The sequence below is a fragment of the Meleagris gallopavo genome, chromosome 2, assembly GCF_905368555.1.
Source record: "Meleagris gallopavo chromosome 2, MGAL_WU_HG_1.1, whole genome shotgun sequence".
Lineage (NCBI taxonomy): Eukaryota > Metazoa > Chordata > Aves > Galliformes > Phasianidae > Meleagris > Meleagris gallopavo.
The window spans coordinates 36,533,140-36,556,647 of record NC_139405.1 but is presented as its reverse complement, the minus strand read 5'-3'; the positions used below and the strand labels follow the sequence as shown (position 1 = coordinate 36,556,647).

Here is a 23,508-nt window from a genome sequence, read left to right as displayed (position 1 = left end):
AGGGAAGATTATGCTATTTCTAAGTGATCAGGAATGCAGATAAATACTGTTATTTGAACCATTTTTGGGAGAGGATTCTCTCTGTGTTTGTCTCTTGCTTGACGGTCCAGGACAGCTGCTTTTCTTTTACTACTTAAGAAATTTTACTTAAGGGCTAGCATATTTTTTGCATATTTCTTCTTTTATGTGTTTTTTTTTTTAATAATATTTTTAAGCTGTTCACTGAGGTGTTGGCAAACAAACCCTTAATTTTAATAGATTGATGTTCTTCAAGTATGTAATAAAATTTATAGAAATATGTAAAATTCATGATGTGTTGCAAAAAAGGACTGTTCTAGCTCTTAGTTTATTATGGATGTGTGTAATAAACTACTGCATTTCTGAAGCTATTGCTCATATTTACATATTTAATCACACACACACACACACACACACACGCACACACACAAAAAAGAAAGAATACTAGTCATAGAAATAAGTAGCAAAAAGATTAAGTGTTGGATATCCTTACTGAATTTTCCCTAAACAGTGGGTCAAAGAAATTAAAATCCTGTAACAGCTGTAGTTTTCATTCACAGTCATTAAATAGGTCAGATTTCATCTTTGATATAACTGTGTCTTGGAGAAACAGTGAGGAGGAAAACATCACAATAACATACTTCAAATTGGTGTATGCATTGCAACATTTTTTAAAAAACTTTTCATTGAGATAAGTTTCAAATTTAACATGTGTGATATATTAGCTTTTTTTCCCTTTAACTTTCAGCATTACAATCCCCGAAAAACTAGAATATTTCATTAACAAATATGCGGAACACTCTCATGATAAGTGGTCGATGGAAAAGGTAAAATCTCTCTTCCTTTTAATTCTATTTTTAAATTTTAATTTATATCCACTTAATCTGAAAAAGATTTAAATCTGAATGTTATTGGTTTTCATAATATTCCAAGTTGTTTTATAGGTAAGAAATAAACAAAAATTTTCTTGAAGTAAATTTTTAGGAAGTTAAGACTTCTGTAAACCCACAGAAATATTTCAGGATAGTTTTTCAGCATTTCATTATTTTTATTGCTGATTATTAAGCTAATATATTTGGTTAATTGTTTGAGAGTTTTGCTGACTTTTTCATTTGTAAAAATGTAAAATTTAAAAAAATAAAAAAATACAGACACTTTTTGGATTTGTATGATTTCATGCAGTTTCTGTTATTAAAAACTATTCCTCAACTGTAACATACTATTCTGCTCTGTGGAGTTATCTAGAGGAAGTCAATAAAGACAAAATATCTTGAAATGTTTTCTTCAAGCAGTTACTAATTTTCAGAAAAGGTGTTTTTTTTAATATAATTCTTTTCATTGCATGTGGATAATATAATGATTCACTGAGAAAATTGTAGAAAGGACATTTTAAGAGAACGGATTGGCAGAAGCATTCTTCCACTCCTTTATACAAAGTAAAAATAGGATTTTTCACACTTTTTCCCTCTTTGTTACTGTTTTCAGTTTGCCAATGGATGGACATATGGTGAAACGTATTCTGAATCTGCAAAAGTGCAACCATTAATGAAACAGTATAAATTACTCTCTGAAAAGGTGAGGAATTTGGTCATTCTTCTTGACTCAGGGTGACCACATTTTTTAATTTTTTAATTCCCTTTTAATGTGAAAATATCACATCGCCATTACATTGCTTTTTTTTTTTTTTTTACACCACTTTTTTTTTTTTTTTTTTTGGTCCATCCACTAGTGCGTTGTTGTTGCATTCCTCAAAATCTTAGGGAGGAGTAGTTTTTTATTGTACACTAGACAGGCCACCAGAACAATTTTCTCTCATGGTTCAACATAACTGGCCTAATTTACAGTGAAACTCAAGTGTCATAACACCAGTATACTTTTAGAGCAAGTTCATCCAGGGATGCTTAGTGAAGATTAGATTTAAATCTTTAGTCTTTGTCTGTTCTCCTCCAGCATAGAATCACAGAATCATAGAATTGCTCAGGTTGGAAAAGATCTTCAAGTCCAACTAGGTTAGATTTGAAGACTGGAAAACTTGGAAAATGGAGCAAGTTTGTATGAGCTAGATTTGTTCATCTTAGAACTTAGAAGAGTCTAACCTCAGTCTTGCATTACCTAAAAAGTAGTTGTAGAGAAAATAGTTATTTTTTTCACAGGCATGTACAGTGACAAGGTAAAACATTGGAGTATAAGTTGCTTCACCAGAAATACTTCATTCCTTGAAAATTCCTTGAATTGTTTGACTAGAGAAGTGGTAGACTGGAATTATTCAAGACATGGCACAACAGATTAGATAACTATCTAGATAACTAGATAACTTAATCTTCATAATCTTGGTTAATTCAATTAAGTTAGGTAATCTGACTTTAACATAAGGATGAGCCAGATGATCTCCAGGGTTCTCTTTTGATGTAGACTTTGTTTTTTATGATTCTGTAATTATGTTGTTTTGTTTCATCTAGCAAACACCGTATTACTTCTGATAATTAACCAGTCTACCTTTGAGTTCATATTGAGTTAAAGCCATTAAAACTCTTATTTATCCCTGTGATCATCAGGTTCTTGCCTGGCCAGAATTTTTCTCACCTCTAAAATGATAAATAAACATAAATATTTTGTAGGATTTATTTGCCTAATTGTAGTGTCCTTATGCCACGATTTCAATGCATTTCTTTTCATCTCATTATAATCAAGCAAAGGCACAGTAGTTAAGTTTTTGCTCTGCACAGCTGCATGTTAAACAAGGTAATCGTTGCCTGTGCATCCTTCTAGGAGAAGGAAATTTATCGATGGCCAATCAAAGAATCGTTAAAAACCATGCTGGCATGGGGATGGCGGATTGAAAGGACACGGGAGGGAGATTCCATGGCATTGTATAATCGGACGCGTCGCATATCTCAAACCAGTCAAGTAAGTAATTTTGTTGAAAATTTACTTTCCCCAAAAATTAATAAAAAAACATGCCATTCTTTGATTTTTATAAGTGATGAAATAGTTCTGTAGTGCCAAAATATGTGAAAGGATTTTTTACAAGGGATCATACAATACCAGTTTGGCTTGGATTTCAGTGCTCTGAAGCTTGACACTTTTTCGATGTTACAAAATACTGAGCTAACAAACATTTTAAAAAAAATTAAATATTAAACTAGGTTTTTTTATTTGATTTAAAATTTGCTAAATTATTTAGGAGTATGATTATATTGGGTATTGATGTTTTCGATTACTTTGGCTATGGATGCCTTCAAATAACTAAAGAAGTAAGTAAAGATATACATAGAATTGATTTTTGTCATTTTAAAAGAAGGAAATTGAATACAAATATTAATGTTAATGAAGCATAATGCTGACATGCATTCACAGCCAAACAATTCTGAAAATGTTAGACTTTTTTTTCCTTTGAGATGGCCTTCTTAAAATCAAAATGCTGCTAAGTCAATATAATGATAGCATTTCTCTATTTTATCTTACAGCTGTATATACTTTGCAAAGTTAACTGAATGGGGAAAGTAACTCTCTCAGTTTATTCATAGGGACAAACATGGAACCAGATCAGTGGAGGAAATAAAATGGAGGAGAAAAATCTCCACTTCTTTTCACTCTGCACAATTTGTATGCGCAAGATTGGTAGTGCACCTGTGAAAAATAAGCAGTTGAACCTGCCCCTACACTGTCTAGACTTTAGAAAGTGAATATTATGGGATTTTATATGGGATGAAGTAAAACTAAACTAAAAATTTAGTTTACAAATGATAATTTCATTCTGTAATTCTTCATTTCATTTTCTTTTTTTTGTATTGTTGCCCCCAAACACATATTTTTGTATATACTTTAAGCATAAGGAGTTATTTAGAATTAGTAGCTTTATAATAGGGGTCAAATTACTCTAAACAGAGCTTTTTTAGATAAGCTAGTCTTCCTATACTATAAAAAAATTACAGAACTATATGAGGAGAGTTTCTGAAATCTAGAACACCATAGCATTTCAAGAGTATACTATCACATTAATACTCACTGTATGTTTAAAATGTGCTGTAATCACAGGCAAAATCTAGCATTTTCCCCTGTTCAGCTGAGAAATTGTTATGGTATTTAATCAGTAATGTTAATGTAACAATTGTTTACTTTAGGAAACACAGGAAAGCAATTACCAGATTTTTTTGCTGCTTACTGCGTGTATGTCCATTGTGTTATTGTCTTCTCTATCAGAAATACGTTTTTAAATGGACAACTTCTACGTCTTGCAAATTCTCATATGTGCTACTAAATATAGTGCAAAACAAGAAGAATTCTGTTCTTTTTAAAGGAAGATATTCCTGTAGTGGACATGAGTATATCTATTACAGCAGAATCCAAAGAGGAAGGGCACAATAATTCACTTTTTTCAAGCCACATTTCCTGCAGCAATGGTTTGCCATCCAGAAAATCTCCATCGTTGTTTATCCTTCTTTGATCTTTTATCAAAGGACTTTTGAACAAGCCTGTGACAAATTTAGGCAGTAGAGAGAATGACAGATTGATGGTATTTTCTGACTGAGGAAGAGGGACATATAAAGGATCGTGTATCTTGTTTAGTAGATAATATAGGTAGAAATGGAGTTGAATAGAAAAAAAACAAAGCTTGATTTTTTTTCCTGAATCCAAGGTTTGGCCTGCTTTGTCTTTCTTTGGAAAAAATGGTAAACGCAGAGATATAAATTAAAATTTTAGTACAGAATTATTTACAGTGAGTTCATGTCTTAAACATTTTTTCAAGTGAAATTTGCTTTCAAATGAGCGATGTTTACACCTTTTCCCTACATCCAACTTCAATTTACTTCTATTGGTATTGGGCCATATAGGGAGTCCTTTTGCCCTTAGAGTGATTTTTTTTCCTATGTCCTTTCATTATTTTCAGTATCTTGTTAATGTTCACTTCTTCACATCAAGTACTTACAAATATTTGTATACAACTCCAACAGCTCCATTGTTTTCATGTTTGTCATTCAGATCTCTGTAGATGCAGCCCATGGTTATAGTCCTCGAGCAATTGACATGAGCAATGTTACCCTCTCCAGAGATGTGCATGTAAGTCAGAAGCACTTTTTAACCCTTTTGGTAGTTAAAATGGTTCTTTTTTATTTTATTTTATTTTTTTCTCACCATTGCTCTTTGATTCTCTTTTATTTTTTAAAAAAAGCAGTTCTTTCTGAAAGGCTCCAAAATTTCTTTTATTCCAGATTACTTTTCTAAGCCTTGTTGGCAAACATCATTCATTCTAAAGAGAATTCTGTTCAGACAGGTTTGGAAAATCACTTTTTTTTTTTTTTTTTTTTTCTCCTGTTTACCATTAACTTCACCACCAGCTTCTTCAAGCATTTTGTCATTGTTCATTTTTCTAAATTGAATCAGGAACTATTGATATGACTTGTAATAAGATCATGAGCAGGATTTTGACAGGTTTATCACTAGTTTGCTGTTATTTGGAATATTACTTTTAGTTGGTAAACAAACATGTTTCTGCCTTTAGAAAGTTAAATTTTGTAGTGGTATTTGATGGAGCATGGTGCCAGGTTTTAAAGTCTACTGCTTTACTCTGAGTACAGTTTCAATATTCTGTAGACATGTACTAGATAAGTTTAAATTAGGATGAGATTTGGTATCAGTATAGTGATGGCTTTGAACATGGTGTTCAAAGCTAGTTATAAAAAAACTTTTGAAATGTGGGGACTTTGCCCATGCTGAGCTCTGTTATAGTACAGTGAAACAAGCAGCAGTAATAAAGTAATTGGCTGACTACTTACTGAAGAATTCTGTTACATAGGTCCGTGAAATATAAAGAGTGAAATTTTGAGAAATTCTAAAGCTTCTTATGTTTTGTGGGTATAGAATCATGAACATAGGAGAGGAGAGTTTATGATGTTTTCTCATGCTGTGGTAGTAGTTCCTATTACTTACAGCATGGAGAGCTTTTCTGTGTCATTTGAGATATATTTTTTTAGTAGACTGCTCTGAAAAAGTTTTATAAGAAGTTTGCTGTTCTTTGTTTCCGTTATGAAGTCATTAGGAGGTTTCTTGCTCTCTTTGTTTTGAGAATCAAGTTCCTGTCTGACATACCAGTACTCTTCCTTCTCTATGTGATTCCTTCTGTTTGGTTTTAAGAGTTCTTTTTTTGGCAACCAGTCCCTAATTCCTGCCTGCTCATCCTATGGAAATGCTGTATCATGATAAAAACTCTTATTTTTTTTTAATCATTACAGTGTAATTGTATTTAAACTGCCAATACACAAAAATTGTCATTATATCAACTAGAAATTTGTCCTTCCTTGGGAGCTGACTATTGCAACTTATTGTAAGTTCTCCATTTTTCTAAGGCTATGGCAGAAATGATGGCTGAAAACTACCATAACATATGGGCAAAGAAAAAGAAAATGGAGCTTGAAGCAAAAGGTAACATGAACTATAAGTATTTACTACATTCTAAATTCTGTTTGATTATCTTAAAGTCCAAACTGGAGAAAACATATGAGACAGACTGACTGTGCTACTGCTTCTACAATACAGGAAGAAATCAAAGATCGTGAATAACTTTAAGATACATTAATATATTTTCCTTCTGATTTTTATCTGTAAGACTACTGCTGATTGGGCTCTAATTTTTTTTGGAGTACTGCTTTTTATTGCAGATAGATCTAGAAGAGTGTTTTGAATTGACAAATGAATAAATCTAGAATAGATTCTTGATTCCATGTAAAACAAACTGATTGTGATCTGTTACCTCTATTTACCAAAGGATAAATTTTGTGATATACTGTGTGACTGCTGTTTCTTCTGTATTAGATAAATTTGTTCAACTATATGTTAAAGATTGTTTTTTGGACATTACATTTGCACATGGAGGAAACAATACTTGGGGAAACAACAAATTCTAATTTGCAGATGACTGAATATAGGATTTTGTGTTATCCAAAGGGGCAAAGTATAATATTATGCAACAAATGATTTTTTTTTTTCATGTGCTGCATTTTTTTTATTTGTAAATCTCCAGCAAATTTATGGTAATTAAGATTTTATGAAAAAGTGTGTTTACTTTTCTGGCTTTCATGTTTTACTATAAAATTGAACTACATCACTTTTTTGGATTTTAGTTGTGCATATATCTTGCTAAGTTATATGAATTCTTGTGGTTTAACCCAACAGCTAAATAAGCACCATACAGACTTTCACTCACTCCCCTTCTGAACCAATAGGACTGAGGGAGAATCATAAAGAAAAAGTAGATCTTGTAGGTTGAGATAAAAGCTATTTACTAAAACAGAAAAGTGAAATGAAAATAATGATAATTACTGTCAGAATGATAGTTCTTGGTTTCAGTATGAAATTCTTGTTTATTGAAGTACATTCAGTTTCATTAAACCAAGTTGCAATGATAATGCATGTTCATAACAGTTAAGCACTTCTTCCTATTTCACTTTTTTTTTTTTCCTTTCAATAAGATAGTAGGTCTATGTTTTATCTAGATTATCATTGTCTATTCCAGCCTTAATGATTTCATGATTCCAAGTCCAACATATTTTCCTGGTTTTTGCAGCAGCTGTTTATATTAAAAGCATGTATGTAGCCATGTCTAAAGTTTATATCTAAATATTTTGCAAAAATATAGAGTGTCTTTTTTTGTAAAGAAACAGAAAAATGAATTGTTGGTACTTTCAGGCTAGACTGTACCATAGCATGCTGTGTTACTACAACAGTATTTTTGCATATCAGGTAATACTGTGTCAACAGATGCTCTCAAACTGCCTTTTAATTCTCTTGATATTCCATAGTAGGAGGAGGAAACCATCCCCTTCTTGTTCCTTATGATACACTCACAGCCAAAGAAAAAGCTAAGGACAGAGAAAAAGCACAGGATATTCTGAAATTTCTGCAGATTAATGGATATGTAGTCTCCAGGTAATAAAACTATATCCTATCATCAGCAGTGTTCTTTTTTAGAGCAGAAATATGCAGTACAAAGACAGATATATTTAGTAGGTATATTGCCCTAAGTTGCAAAATAGCTATTTGTAGACACTGTGCCTCTAACAGTGGAGTGCCAAACTGCCTTACTGGTAAAGCATAACTTCCTTATGCTCAATCATTAAAGCGAAAACCAAAGCTTATGTTGTTACCAGATTACTTACAGAAAACAAAAGCCTACATCACGAATCCATTGTCTACTGGTTAATTGTTGGTTTGTTGCAAGAAGATGAACTTTTGGAACATAGTCCAAAAGATAAAGCAAATTACAGTTTTATCAGCTCTTTTTGTTTATACTCTAATTTTTCACAAATGCTAGATCGCTGTTAAAAATTTATTCTTTACAAATAAAATTTTAGGCAAAACTCATGATGAGGGAGACTAAGTTTTTTTCTTGATTGTTTATCAACATGATTGATTAAAGCAAAGTACTTTGGCAGTTTTGAAATTCCCTCAGCCAAAAATCAATCAATGCAAGACATTAAGGCATTAAAGATAGAAATATCTTACAAATAAGGGAAAGTAATTGAGATAATATTAAATTAATCTGAGTCATGAGTTCTCTTTTTCTGTAACCTTCTACCCGAGAAACTTGAATTACATCTTAACAAATTGCTTAAAACTGAAATAAGTGTAAGAGAACTGTTTAATTTAAACAGAACAATTTGTATATTAGTGAGCAGTTTATTATTACTAGAGAAAATGGCCTCAGACAAGGTAAGACTGTTTTTATTCCTTCTGCTAAGTTAAAAATTGACTTGCTCTTATTTCAGAGGACTTAAGGACCTGGAATTGGACACACCTTCCATTGAGAAACGCTTTGCCTACAGTTTCCTCCAGCAGCTTATAAGATATGTAGATGAAGCTCATCAGTACATTTTGGAATTTGGTACAGTACTCCTTGTATAATTTTCTAAGAATTTCCAAGATGTTTGAAATCATAAAAACAACTTAAAAATTTCAAAAATAAATTCTTGGACCAGGATTTTTGCTCTAACTTTCTGCAGTCGATGATGATAACGAATTTTGGAAAGTTATGTATTTCACATTCATTCTAGTTTTCCACATTCATTCTTCTTATCAGATGATAAGTATTCAGCCAAAAATTATAATGATTTTCATTTTTTGAAAAACTAAATAAGATGTTCCCTTGAATTTATAAACAAATTGATAACCTTTCACATGTGAGCATTGGTATTTACTATTCACATCTGTTCTCTTTTTCACAGAGAAAATTAAACCAGTCATTTGTACAAATTTCAACTGTTTTTCTGGAGGAGAAACATCTCTGTGAAGGAAAAATCTGTTTTTCATAAAGATAAAGTAACAGTTTGGCCCAGAACAGATTCTTATGAGAGCAGAAAAAAGGAAAGAATTGGAGCAAGAAACAGCTTTTGTTTGTCCTTGGAATTGCAAAGCCAAATGGTACATCTTGTACCTCACGTCAGGGCATGCGTGCTGTAATTGAAAATATTAAGGCAGGAGCAGCAGAAAGATTGAATAAACCAGTGTTCATCCAAATACTTGTCTGATTTTAAAGTGGAAATTATCAAATTTATGAGTGATTATGTTTCATGATTGCCTACATTACCAAAAATCTGGCTTTCATAAATCACATGGTTACTTCCGCTATTACTACCTAATATTCATGGCTTCATTTTCTACTTAATTAGATAGATTTGACAGAACTGCAAAAGTTGAAATGAATGAATGCTGGAAAACTAGAAACACTGGTGGGACAAACGCTATTCCTGTACTTCTGTGAATAAGCAGAAAGAAGTTAATGAATAAAGGATAAATGTTTTCTGTATGCTGAATTTTCTTAAAAACAATATGCAAGTACTTTAGCAATAGGAGGAAGAGAGGTAAGCTTAATTTCTGTTGGGTAAATTTAATAATTCATTTCGTTGATTAAACAAAGTCTGTAAAAATGCAATAGATATTTTTTTATTTTGTTCTTTATTGTTTCTTTTCTTCTCATGAGGTAGTCATAAAATGTATCTTTAACTTGTATGTTCATTATTTGTAGTATATTAAATTAATATCTAAAGACCACCAATATTTTTTATCTGTATTGTACATTTTCTATGAAAAAATGCAGAGTAGACTATCTAGGATTTGTAATAGGAAATGTAATTTTCTTCTCTCTTCAGATGGTGGCAGCAGAGGCAAAGGAGAGCATTTCCCTTATGAACAAGAAATCAAGTTTTTTGCCAAAGTACAGTATATCTTTGCATATTATTTGTCAACATAGTAAGTAGTTGAGAAAGGATATGTTAGTGAACATGATTATCATTGTTTTATTTGCACTCTTCTGTGTTAACGTCATTGTTTTAATAATTGAAAGCAATAGTAATAAAAATAGCTTGAAAATACTAGAGATGAAGTATAGTCATGATAAAAATTGGAGGATTCTATTCTTACTGTTTTTATTCTCTTACTCCATTCTATGTAATTAATCATGTGATGTTATAACCTCCCTACATTTTCTGTTTGCTGACAGTGTAGTTCAATAGTTTCTTCTACAATCTTTAGGCAGCTAAATGTGAGCAATGTTTATTGGTACCAACCAGTTGTGTGTATCTTTCAGTGTTACTTTCCTTATCTGTTTCCTTGTATTAAAACAATGCTGATGTCTTCATCATAGAATCACAAAATGGTTGAGGGTTGGAAGAGACCTCTGGAAGTCATCTAGTCTAGACCTACCGCAGAGGCAGGGTCGAATAAGGCATAGTTCTCAGGACTATGTCCAGATGGCTTCTGAGTATCTCCAAGGAGGAAGGCTCCACAGCCTGTCAGAGCAACATGTGCTTGTGCTTAGTCAACCTCGCAATTGTGGTTTTTTTGTTGTTTGTTTTGGCTTAATTTGTTTGTTTTAAAAAAGAGTCTTTCCTTATGTTTGGATAGAACCTCCTGTGTTTCATCTTGCAGCCTTTACAACTCTACCTAACTCAGCTTAGGTTGCTGTTTGATTTCTTTGCAGCAGAGACACAGTTGATTTATGGTTAATTTGATGTCCATCTGGATCCCAGGTCTTTCTCTGCAGAGCTATTTTCCAGGCAGTCAGCCCTCACTATTTATTGATCCCTGGGGTTATTCCTCCCCAGATTTGTGCATCCCATTGTTAATCTTTGAGGTTCCTGACAGCCCAGTTCTCCTTCATATGCCAAGGAGAATTTAAGAAAATTTGATTCTTGCTTCAGCACTAAAAAGCTTGTCTGGAATTTTGCGTGTTCAAAGTGCCTTTTCAGTTCATTAGTGAATAGGCACAGGTAGGTATTTGCAATGTTTTCTAACCCTGTTATGTTTGCAGTGAACTGTAATCTCTTCCAGTTCTTCCATAATGTACTATTTTCTGTGCTCATTGACTTTGTCGCTTTTGTGAACCATGTACCTGAAAGGAAGCAATCATAAGAAAACTTCTGTGGACAAGCCCTTAACGAGCAAGGGTATTTTTGGAGTTTTGTTTGAGAGCATATAGTATTAAGTGCCATTAGTGTACAGACAGTTCCAAGGGATTTTTTTACTGAAACTTCCCTACATTAAAGGCATGAACAGCAATAGTTGTGTCCAGGTATGTAGCATTGAACAAATATTAAACTGTGAGGTAAAATGAAATGATGCTTCCTGTTTTATATTCCTCCTAAAGAAAACACAGATCTAGTGTAAGAGATAATGTAAATATTTTTTTGCTGCTTTTCCTGATGATATTTTAAGTATCTTGGATAATAAAGAAAATTTTTTAGAAAATAGATACTAGATAAATATATTGGGAATTTGAAGGAGAAAACATTTGAAATCTCCTGTCTGTAGTGGTGACTTACAAAGAGTAATAGAGGACGTAACTAAGAAAGCGTACTGAGATAACTGCTTCTTTCTGATGTAATTTCAGGTTGTGCTCCCTTTGATTGATCAGTATTTCAAAAATCATCGCTTGTATTTCTTATCTGCAGCAAGTAGGCCTCTCAGCAGTGGAGGCCATGCCTCTAATAAGGAGAAAGAAATGGTAACAAGGTAAATTTTAAAATGATATTAATTTGTATGCATGTAGGTATATGTCTCATTAAATGGTGCAGTTTGTTGTGGGGAGGTGAGAAGTGGGAGGCTGAGAAACATTTTTACAAAAGCAAAAATTAACCTTTTTTTACTGTCTTTTCCTTCTGAGCAAATTCATTGTGTGAAATGAGGAAGAGTCCAGAATTAAGACTATGTGATGTTTTAAAGGTAGTGATGGTGATTTTCAAATGTAGGGATCTTATTTTGTGAGAAACAATACATCTGTTGTATGAGATATATAATTGTGTATCAGTTCTCACTGTTGTAATAGGTATGTTCTGAAGCAATTATTCCTATATTTTATTTAGATTTAAAGGAAAATTTTTCAATAACTGAATTTCAGAAAGGTATCATTATTACTGTCCCCATAAAAAGTAAAATGAGAGTTATATTCTTTCTCCTCTGAAGTTATCCATTATTAGACTATCTTCCCAGAACGTTTTCACTTAATCTCATTTCTGGTTGAATTGAAACCCATTTTTCCTGTTTAGTAGTGAGGACTACAAATTTAACACAGGATCATCTTTGTAACTGCATAGTACAGGTGTCACGGATGCCCCCATGGTTGTTATTGGGTACTGAGCCAGGCAAAACTACATTGTAGCTCTTCAAAGTAGACAGGCAGTTGATCGTGGTACATATATGAGGGGGTTTGCAAGATTGTATGAATATTGAGTAGAGTTTCTAGCAGCAATACTGAGCATAAAAAGTTGCTCTTGACTGACATCTCATGAAATGATTTGGTCTGGTAGCTTGGCTGAACGGCCTTCCTCAAAGAACTAAACAATTATTTTATAATGCATGCATCTAGAGCTGCTGTATTTTGTCTATAATTTACTGGATTAGAACATTTTAGCAGTTGTTAAGGCTCTTCAATAAATCCCATGTCAAACAAGGAAATATGAACACGCTGCATGGATTCAGGAATTCTGCACCTATGCTGTCTAGCTGTATGCATGACATTCTTGAACATGTAGCTCATCAAAAGATCAGAGGTGCTGCTAAACACAATTCAGTTTTTTTCCATCTAGAAGTGTCAGACAAAGTCAATAAAACCCATGCAAATCTGGATAAATCTTGTTGAGTTTATTTCTTAACTGGTAGGCTAATACGACTGCATTATGTAATCCATTTTTGAAAGTGTTGTTTTGGGCTGTTTTAATTTTGACATAATTTTGACAACATTTTTGTTTCTCCCATGCTCTTCAGATTGTAGGAATTTTTTCAAAGCTGATTTTTGGGACCTCTGTTGAGTTTTTGTTTGGGTGAAAATCTTATCTAGACTTTCTTTGAATTAAGGGCAATTTCTGACTGCTGTCTTTTTCCAATGAAGATAAACTTACATTCTTTAAACTGTGAAGGAGTGTCATTTTGATTGTCAGCAAGTGCTACAACCATTCTTAGTTTAGCAAGCACATTAAATCTAGACTAGTTCTAGGGGAACACATGGGTCATACCTCTTTCTGAAACATCATGGAATTATCTTTTACGTATTTGTAACCAGCCTATTCAGGAATGACTTTTTTTTTATTTCTTCTCCATTATACTACCTTAGAATCCTTGTATTTTTGCAATTGTGTCAAATTAGTTCTAGACATGAGTCCAGAAGTACTAAGTAAGTACTAACCATTGGAAACTCTGGATTTTTGTACTTTTTTTTTTTTTTTTTTTCCTTTTTTTCCTCTGAACTTACAGTTGTTACACTGGAGATAACAATTTCAGTTTGATTTTGTGGAGACAGCGTCTGCTGAATGTTACAGTAAGTTGAATAGCATTTGTGTGCTGAAAGAAAAGATAGATTGGAAGCTGATTAATGTCGTTATGGGAAGGGAAACAGGATTTGTACAATGATAATATACCTCTGTAAACCTTTTCTTGTTGGACTAGATAAACCATAATCCTCATAGAAGAATATGTAGTATATGTTTGCCTTGTGATATAGGTGAACAGAGAGCCTGCACCATGCACCAATCAGAATCTTTTCTAAAACAGGGCAGTTGCTGTTGTTATAATGGATCACTATGCACTGGCTAATAAGGTGGATTCAGCAGCACATTAACCTGACCGTTCTGATTCTGGACATCAATATTTCCTTTTGTCACTTGAGCTCTCATCTGTCAATGGAACGACATGTGCAGATCTTATCCAAAGACTGCAAACATGCTTATGTGTCTTTTGCTTTTAAATCAGAGGTTGCTAACTGGCTCATATGACTGCAGTTATAAAATAATTAAATAGTAATTAAAATAGCTTAATGTGTAGGGTGCTCCAAAATCATGCCTCCTATTTATTTCTCTGGAAACTACAACAGATACAAAGAACACAACAACACTAGTTGATAGAGCACATTCTCAGCTACAAAACATTATTTTTCAACTTAGTCACCATCATTAGCTATGCTTTTTTTCCAGGATGAACAAGAATTGTGATACTGTTCTCATAAAAATCTGCACCAATAAAGGTCACGCATTGTCACTATCACCACTGCTGAAATGCACTGTGCTCACATCCACTATTTGGTTTTCTGAAACATTCAGCAGGTGTTGATGAATGTCAACAGGTGCCATTTTTTTCTGCATGGAGTAATGCAGTTATATGCAGTTGCTTCATATACACTTAAATGTCAGATGCCATGTGACAGAATGTCCTTCTGCTGCAGAGCAATAAAATGTAATGGAATATTGGTGGAAGGTTCAGCCTGTACAGCCATATCAACACCTTCTACCTCTGATGTCATGAGCAGCATAATAAAATAAGAGTCATTATTTTTGGAGAAGCCCTCAAAAACAGAGAGAGTATTGTTTGTATCATTCTAGCAGTTGAGGGTTTTTACAGCACAAAAATAGGAACAAAATTTATCATTGTTGGAGAAAATTCTCAGATTGGACTGGTTCATAAAGATTGCACTAATCTCTCCCATATTTGGAGGCCAGGCTTAATATGAGTAGGGCAGTGTGCTCCTGCTTCTATGAATTAATGCAAAATTTCATTCTTTATTGTTTAGAATGGGACACTTCTCATCAACGCAAAAAGTATTTTACACATATGAAGTTAAATCACTGATGGTATTCATTTGTGTTTACTTTTGACCACGTAAGAGGTTATTTTTCACATTGATTTATGTTGTTTTTCATGTTAAGTCATGTTGGAAAGCACTGTATTTAAAAGATTCATGCTGTGATCTCTAGATGGTGAGATCCAAGTTGGGTTAGTTAAACATTTGCCATCAAACACTTCAATTAATTTGATTTCTTTACCTTTTGTTTTCAAATTGTCAGTGACATCCTGAATAGCATCCTACCATATTTTACTTCTTAAAGCTTTAATGGTAATTTCCTTGTGGGTTTTCATATAAGATGCTTTTATATTAGTTAGCTTTGCTTTTAATTTGATTTCTTTTTTTAATTTTTTAAATTACAATATGTGCTTATTTAACCATGTTTGTTAAGGATATGCACTTAAAATCTCTTTCTTTAATACTCTGTCCCACATTCTGCTCAGATAATTGATTCTTTCTGCGTGACATCATGTTGCTTTTCCTGCTCATATATCAGCTGTTATTTTTTCTTTCTTCCCTCTTCCCCCCTTTTATCTTCTTTTTTCCTTCTCTTTTATTTTTCTTTTGTCTTCAGCCTGTTCTGCAAACTTGGAGTTCTTGTCAGGCATAGGATTTCACTGTTTGGTAAGGAGACCCTTGACAAATACTAGCATGGCCATCTCTTGGTTTTATTTGCCATTTTTGCATTGCGTTATGTGCTGCTTTGTTGCATGCTGCATGGCTGAAATGCATGGTCTTCACAGACCACTAATTGTTTAGGCTGATAGATCACAGAATTTATTAGATGAAATTGAAAAGCTTTTGTAGTTACCAGTTTTTTGGGGTGGGGGTTATTTTGTTTTCTGTATGTCTTAACATCTGGATTTCCTTCTTCCAAAAAAAAAAAAAAAAAAAGTCACTGAGTTAATTATAGTAACATATTATAATTCACTTGGAAAAAGCAGAGTATCAGAACTGCATATTTATTGGAAACTTGTTAAGGAAAATTAGTATTGGTTTGAAATGCTTAGTGATGTTCTGTGGAAATCTTAAACATTCACAGATGTGCTTTTACTCCACATACACATAGTTTGTCTACTATATCTCTGGTACTGTGTGAATCTATCAGGGTCTGGGTGTTTGTCTTACTTCATATGAAAATCACTTAATTGAAGTTAATTTGAAGTCTCCATATAGTTTAAGTACTACATGCAATGCGTGGCACAGTCATTTACTCTGCAAATTTTTCTTATGCCACGATAGTAGGATAGTTGAAATAGTGCATCCTATGACATGTAGCTTCTGTAATTAATGTGGGTGCACTGCAAAATTCAGCATTCACGCATATATGTAATTGGGTAATCATCTATCTGACTAAAATTTGATTAAGATAACATGCATCTAACTCAATTTCTACATATTTCATTCAATTTCATCAAAAAATGAAGAGAAGGAGCTAATTTGATGCAGCATTGTGGTGCATAAAAAGCTTACAAACCATTAGAAAAGCCATTAAGCTCAGAAGGTAGCGTAGAAGTTATTTGTGGACATAGCTTTTAAATATGTTTTGGGATGAACTGAGTGGTTTTTGTTGTTAAGTCAAAAGATCATAAAAAGAATTGAGTTATTTGTGCAGCTGTGTGGTGGTGTAGCTTTTTTGAAGGATGGAATATGTCACCAACCTATGTGTAAACTATGGTTCATATACAAGGTTATTTCTTCTAAGAATGAACTAGTTTAGGTATACTATTAAGTTTTTTATCAATATTTTGTTCTTGTTGTTGCTGTGTGAATTTGTTTTTCTCATTATTTTTTTCTCCTAAAATGAATGACAATTCAAGTTCAACATTGAATTCAACATAATTTCTTTGAGTACTAAAGGAAAGACTGTTTCATGTTTCAGCTTACTTAATTTCTGTTCTTGGGTTGGATTCAAATTGTAGGAGGAGTTAGGATAGATGGTGTCGGATGGTGCATGGTGTCCATCGTTTGGTTTTCAACTCAGGTTTCCTAGTATGCAGTAATTAAGTGAATACAAAACACAGAAATGTACTGTGGTTTTCCCATTAGTTATGACAAGATTACAATAAGACTCTGGAGCGTGCTTGCAACTGTGAACCTACTAACTCAAGTCAAAGTCATCTTACAGCTTGCCTTACATTGACAATTAATTAAATCATATTAGAAAACCTGATTGGATCAAAAGGCCTGTGCAGAAGAGGGGAAAATGCTTATGAGGACAGCTCAGAATACAGCTGGAGCCTAGAAGCTCCTTGAATGAACAAGAGTTGCTTGGTAATAAGCTTTTTGGATGTTGTGGAATTTGCTATTTTATTGACATTCCATACAAGTGTTTTATATTTATTGTGAATGCTGAAGATACAACTGCATATGTTAAAGTCATTGGTAAAAGTCCTGTACTGTAAACTCTGTATAAGCCTTGATAAAATGAAAAGATTAAAAAAAATATCTTCTAGAGTGAACTTAAGCATCTGATCTGATATCTAAGATTGTTACTAAAATTATAGAACTGTAATTCAGCATGGACTTATTTCTTGAATGCATAAATTAGAATTTGAAAGTAGAATTTGACCCCAATAATTTACTGTTTGTTTGAAAGCTGCAAACATATTTCTGCATCAGTAGCATTTGCATCTGAGAACTTGAATTTATATTTCTCAATTTAAAAAGCAGGTTTCTGTGAGTGACTTGATTCACTTTTTATACTGTTGAAACTGGTGGTGACCCATTATTTCTATATGAATTTGTAATTAAAAATATCTGTATACAAGTAGTGCAGAGCTATGTTACATGGAACAACAGTTTGTTGAATAAGACATCAGATGAGAATGGCCTGCTTTTGCTTCCTCATTTTGGCTGACTTCAGAAATTAATCAGAAAAGCTCCAAAGAAAAGACAGAAGGCTTTCTCTGCCTAATTAGATCCCGTATCTGTTAGGGTCCTTCCCATCCTGGCATCAATAGCCATGGCATTTTCATAGTAAAGATTCTTCCTTCCTGATATATAAAGAATATTGCTTTCTAAAATACATAGGACAGCACTTCAGATACTGCACAGTGGTGCAGTTCTTGGGATCAGTGTTTATAATAGCTGTTGGGATACATTTAACTTCAGCCTCTTGAACTTGTATTCCAGTATTTGCATGTATCCAGTCTCCACTGATTTTTGTGGATGTTAAGTTATATGAAGATTTACATTAAAGACAGCTCTTGTTTAAGCTTTTATCCTCTGAATTGTACTTATCTGCTCTCTTTTCATGATTGAAAGAAATTCTATATACTACATATTCATTTCTGCAATTGGAATATTTCCTATCAAGCTTTCAGGCTTCTGAAAATAAAAATATATTTAATAAAAATAATGTTAATTTAATGAAGGTATGTATATACACTTAAATTTTGGCAATACTAACAAAACTATTTTTATTAGAAACCGCCTAATTTCAGATCTTATAACTCAAGTTCCAAAAAAAAAGTGCTGCCTTTTGAAGTTCACTTCTGAGCTCAGGTTGGAAGCAAACTGATTCTTGGAATGTTAAATTTAAAAGGATTAATTTCTTTTTTTAATGAATTTTAAAAGTTTTACGTAAAATATACAAAAACTACAAACTACCCTTTGTTGTTGTTTGCTTTGATGAAAACAAGTAAATGCATGACATCAAACAAAAGTAAGACTCAGAATTGCCACAGAATCTAAACCTACATTTCATAGCAAGTTATATTTTCTAATTTTGTAACAAATCCTTTCTGAGCTTATAAACAAAGGGAGACGCTCCAGGAAGGAATTTTCATGACAGTTTAGAAAGGCTGATTTCAGGGTTATGTTTATAAAAATGGCTAAACTGTAGTACATCAATTTTTCATGCTCACGGAATTCTACTCTCATATCCAAGATGAACATGTGAAAGGCTTTTCCAGTTTGCTGAGCACAGTGTATGTTTATTCCTAAGAAAAATGTTTATCTCTTTTTCTTTTACAGTGGGTTAACTGGTTGCCCTCGCTTGTTTCATTAGATGAAATGTAGTATCTCATTAATTTGCCTATACCTGTCTAGCTCCCAAAATCTGCAAATTGCTAGGAACATTCAGCTATGTAAACCCACCTCTCAAACTGATTCATTTTGAAAAGTCTCCAAAATTTGCAAATTCTTCTTAAATAGGGAAAAGAGTTTGTATTATGTTGCTAAACTACAGCTACATCTATTTATGGCAGATGTAGAAACGGCCTTCAGAGCTGCTTTCCAGTGAATTTAAACTAAATGATTCCAAACCGAATGTATGGTATTTTAACTAAATTGTGGGAGTGATTAAAACTGTAGTTTGTTACCACGAAGCAAAATAATCCTAAAATTTCAGGAGATTCAAAACTGCTATTCATCTTGCTTGATGACAGTTAAGCTAGTTGTGGAAATCTTGTTTTGGGGTGAGGCACTGGAGCTGGCTCTTTGAAACGCGTTACCTTGCATAACATTGTAATATTGGTTTAGAATATATTTTTCATACCTCAATAGATTTTACAATAATTTTATTACTGGAGGGGAAAAAAAACCCAAATCCTTCAATGTTACCTGGTAACCAATCTATTTCCGGGAAATAGAATAAATAGAATAGAATAAACATCTCTGTATTCCACTGTAGCTTACTGAATATGCACACTTTGCATGACAGTTTAATTTACAGTCTATACTAGGATTGCCTTGAGTGCTTCCCTCTGACTTTGCTGTCATTACCATGGTCCTGAAATCTTTTCTTTGTCAGTGTTTGCATTCATGTCACAAGAGCAGTAAAATAATAAAGAGAAAACACAGGGATTGTCAAAAATAGGAGTTGACAAAAACCTTAATCTTTATGGGTACAGTTACTTTTTTTTGGTGTAGAATTCATTTGTGATTCCCCAGCTTTATCATTTGGTTGTTATTGTCATCGCATGACCGTTAGTGCCAGTGCAAATAGGATGGGTCTGCATGGCTGATGGCAGTCATAGAAGCTGTGGTTCAGTTTGTTTAATCTACTGTGGGTCTACACTGCAACAGTACCCCTAATTTTGGTAAAATGGGACAGCATTCATAGTACTGCAATAAACCTCCCACTCCTTCCTTGCAGCTTAGCTTTTAAAATCTTTGCTACAATGAAACAGCTGCTTCTTTAAATTTTATGTTTGCTGATATTGTCAAGTGAAATAACCACTGGTAATATAGTACAGCTGACAATATTTTCAGAAATCTATCTTAAGCTTTCAGTCTGTTTCATTTATTTATTATTTTTAATTGAGAAGCTTGAACTATAGGGAAGGAAGAAAAATTATTTTCGTTTTTGCAGTGATTTACATTTTAAAAAAATTACATAAACTGGGGGTAAAATTTTTAAGCCCAAATCTGTCCTGGATTTAAAATGTGAACTTCGAGGTGACATATAGATGCCAACATTAGAGGCTATGCATGTTCATACAAGGCATGTTCTCTTTTTACATCCTTAACTGTAATGTATATAATGGCAGAGACTGCTACTCATGTACAAAGCAGATCTGCTTCTTCTATAAATAGTTACAGTCTATTTGTAATACGGAGCTAACCTTTTTGGTGATGTTTTAAATAAGTCTTCTCTTCACGGCAGAGTTGCAAGAGCAGCGTTTAAGTAGCTTTTATTTTCCTGAGAGGAGAAAGATAAATGTTCTGATAAACTTGGATCAATTAAAACAAAGTTTATAAAATTAAATAAAAACCAGACAATACACTATAACTCTAATTAACCCCACACTTAAGTGCTTCCTTCTTGATTGCCTCAGCTATTTGATGAGAGATGCTTAACTGCCTCTACTTACTGAATTTGTGCAAACAAGGATAAGACAACAAACTGCATGTTTTTTAGCTTGCCTGTCAAAATTTTACAAAAGTTGAATTACTCTTCTGCTATATAACTTACTCATTCATTAAAATCAAAGACACAATTAGCAGACTGTAGATATGCTCTAAAGTATGCTCAGCTAAATTGGTGGGTAATTTTCCTTCCTATTTAGGAAATGATGCAACATCAATTGTCAACTGTCTTCACATATTGGGCCAGACTTTGGATGCCAGGTAATACTGAACATATTTCCTAAAGTACAAAGAGTATAACCTAAAAGAAAACAGTATCCGATCAGATTTGTGTAAGGCTACAGCATTTCAATGGTCAGAAAAGAAGTTACAGTACTGAAAATAATTTCCACTTTCAAAATAGGTTAATTACTTGTTTTACCTATCTAGATTTTGGCAGAACAGTATTTGTAAGTTACACTTCAAGTTTCAGTTCAGATCATTGGTGTCAAGGAACTGCTGACTGTTCTTCCATCTGCTTATATCATGTGATTGTCTCAAAACCACAATAACATTAAAAACATTCCTTTGTTTATGCTGCTTATTAAAAACTAAATAAATCAGGAGTTAAGTGCACCTAGAGTGCACTGAATCTGTCTCTGAGTCTGTCTTCATTGCCAAATTAATCCAGGTTGCATTTTGAGCAAATTATTCCCTGTCTTAAAAAGGATCTAAATCTTTATAGTGGAAAACCAAATAAAAATCCTTATGTTGTGCACCTATGAAACATTTTTTTTCATTAGCTTGTACTGCTATGAGAAACTCTTATAATCTTGGAAGATAAAAGATCTTTCTTCAGATCTTTGTCATCTATTTCATAGAAACCAAGTCTAGAATTTATTCCATGCTTGTCTAATGAAATATTCTGCTTCATTTTCTTTGCATGATATATACAGAACTGTAATGAAAACTGGTCTGGAGTCTGTTAAGATGGCATTGAGAGCATTTTTGGACAATGCTGCTGAAGATCTGGAGAAAACAATGGAAAATCTTAAGCAAGGCCAGTTTACACACAGCAGAAACCAGCCCAAGGGAGTTACACAAATCATTAATTATACCACAGTGGCACTCCTTCCAGTGTTGTCTTCATTATTTGAACATATTGGACAGCACCAGTTTGGGGAAGATTTGATATGTACGTATAATTTAGAAATGCTATGCAATTAATATATTCATAATATATAGTAGGTATTAATAGGCTCTCCTTTCAATTAGAGAAGGGCAAAATTTTGAGTAAAGCTTTGTGATAAATGATCTAGAACAGTCTTCAGGTTTTAGTGGACTTTCTGTAACTGTTTAGATGTAGCTATGAAGGTTTAATTTTTGTATTGTCTCTACTTATTGATTCACTGTTATTTTGTCACTGAGAAAAGTTACTTGAAGTTAATTTGTCTTTGCTCTGTTCATAACTGAGAATACACTGCTCAAGCAATGGTTTCCTGTTATACATTCCCCATCTAGCAATGTCTGTGTGTGCATCTCAGATCATAAAGAAAAGTGGAAGAAATAAGAATTCAGTTGCTAAAAAAAGGAATGTATGTAATTTCATTTCTATGGATACTCTAATTATAGCAGATTCAGTGTTATTTATTTTCCCAAACCCAATCTCTTCAGGACAAAATTTTTTAGTCTGTAACACCAGGAGATGGTGGAGTCACCAACCCTGGAGGTTTTCAAGAAACATTTGTATGTGGTACTGAAGGACATTGTTTAGTGGGAAATATTGGCGACAGTTGGACTGAATGATCTTGGAGGTCTTTTCCAACCTTGGTGACTCTGTGAACACAAAATTTTAATGCTATGTGCTTTAGGAACTCCATAGGAATTCTGCTGGCCAGTGTATGCCAAAGCAAGCTGTTCTGCTTCTGAATAGCTATCTAATTTATGGAATTCTCTGGAAAGAAGACCTTAGAAAAAAGAAGACCTTAGAAAAATCATTATTTAAAACATTGTTAAAGAATTGTTTTTGAAATTTTGGAGTTATACTAATGGATTACAATGTTTTGAGACATAAATATCCAGTTCTTTTAATAAATTATTTCTGTAAAATTCAGGAGTTTCCAACAGTATCCAGAATAAGTGATCTATTTTTAGCTATTACTACCTCATTATAAATATTGTTTTTCAAGCATGAATATGCTTTGTTTATTTTTTGTCCTTTGATATTCTGTGTTTTGGAACTTAATGATAAGCTTTTCATACTTTCTCCCTAGTGAGATTTTCTTCATTATTTATTCCACATATGTCACTTTGGTGTTAAACTCCCAATATTAGAATTCATAAACTAAGAAAACTATTAGTTTAAATTATGCCTAATTATAAGATTATTTTATTTGTAATATTCTGATGACAGGTATCTTGCCTTGGTGCTTGTATTACATTTACAGAGTAGTACATAGCATGATCATGTACAAAGGTGCATTAGTGTACCCAAGGTTGTTATTATTACATAAAAATACCTAGGTCTAAAAGATGAACAGAACTATAAACACACTGTAGTAAAGAATGTGACTATGTTGCTTTGATGAACA

The 23,508-nt window shown here is 33.0% G+C and overlaps 1 protein-coding gene across 1 annotated transcript in view; it reads left to right on the top strand.

Moving 5' to 3' along the window:
* Window positions 1–23,508, top strand: part of RYR2 (ryanodine receptor 2) — a 352,078-nt gene that overhangs the window by 253,342 nt on the left and 75,228 nt on the right. The window contains 12 exon segments of the mRNA XM_085219664.1: window positions 767–845; window positions 1,504–1,593; window positions 2,788–2,925; window positions 5,002–5,079; window positions 6,366–6,441; window positions 7,818–7,944; window positions 8,784–8,899; window positions 10,164–10,228; window positions 11,903–12,024; window positions 15,699–15,748; window positions 21,139–21,199; window positions 21,874–22,112. Coding sequence (XP_085075790.1) covers window positions 767–845; window positions 1,504–1,593; window positions 2,788–2,925; window positions 5,002–5,079; window positions 6,366–6,441; window positions 7,818–7,944; window positions 8,784–8,899; window positions 10,164–10,228; window positions 11,903–12,024; window positions 15,699–15,748; window positions 21,139–21,199; window positions 21,874–22,112 — 1,241 coding nt within the window.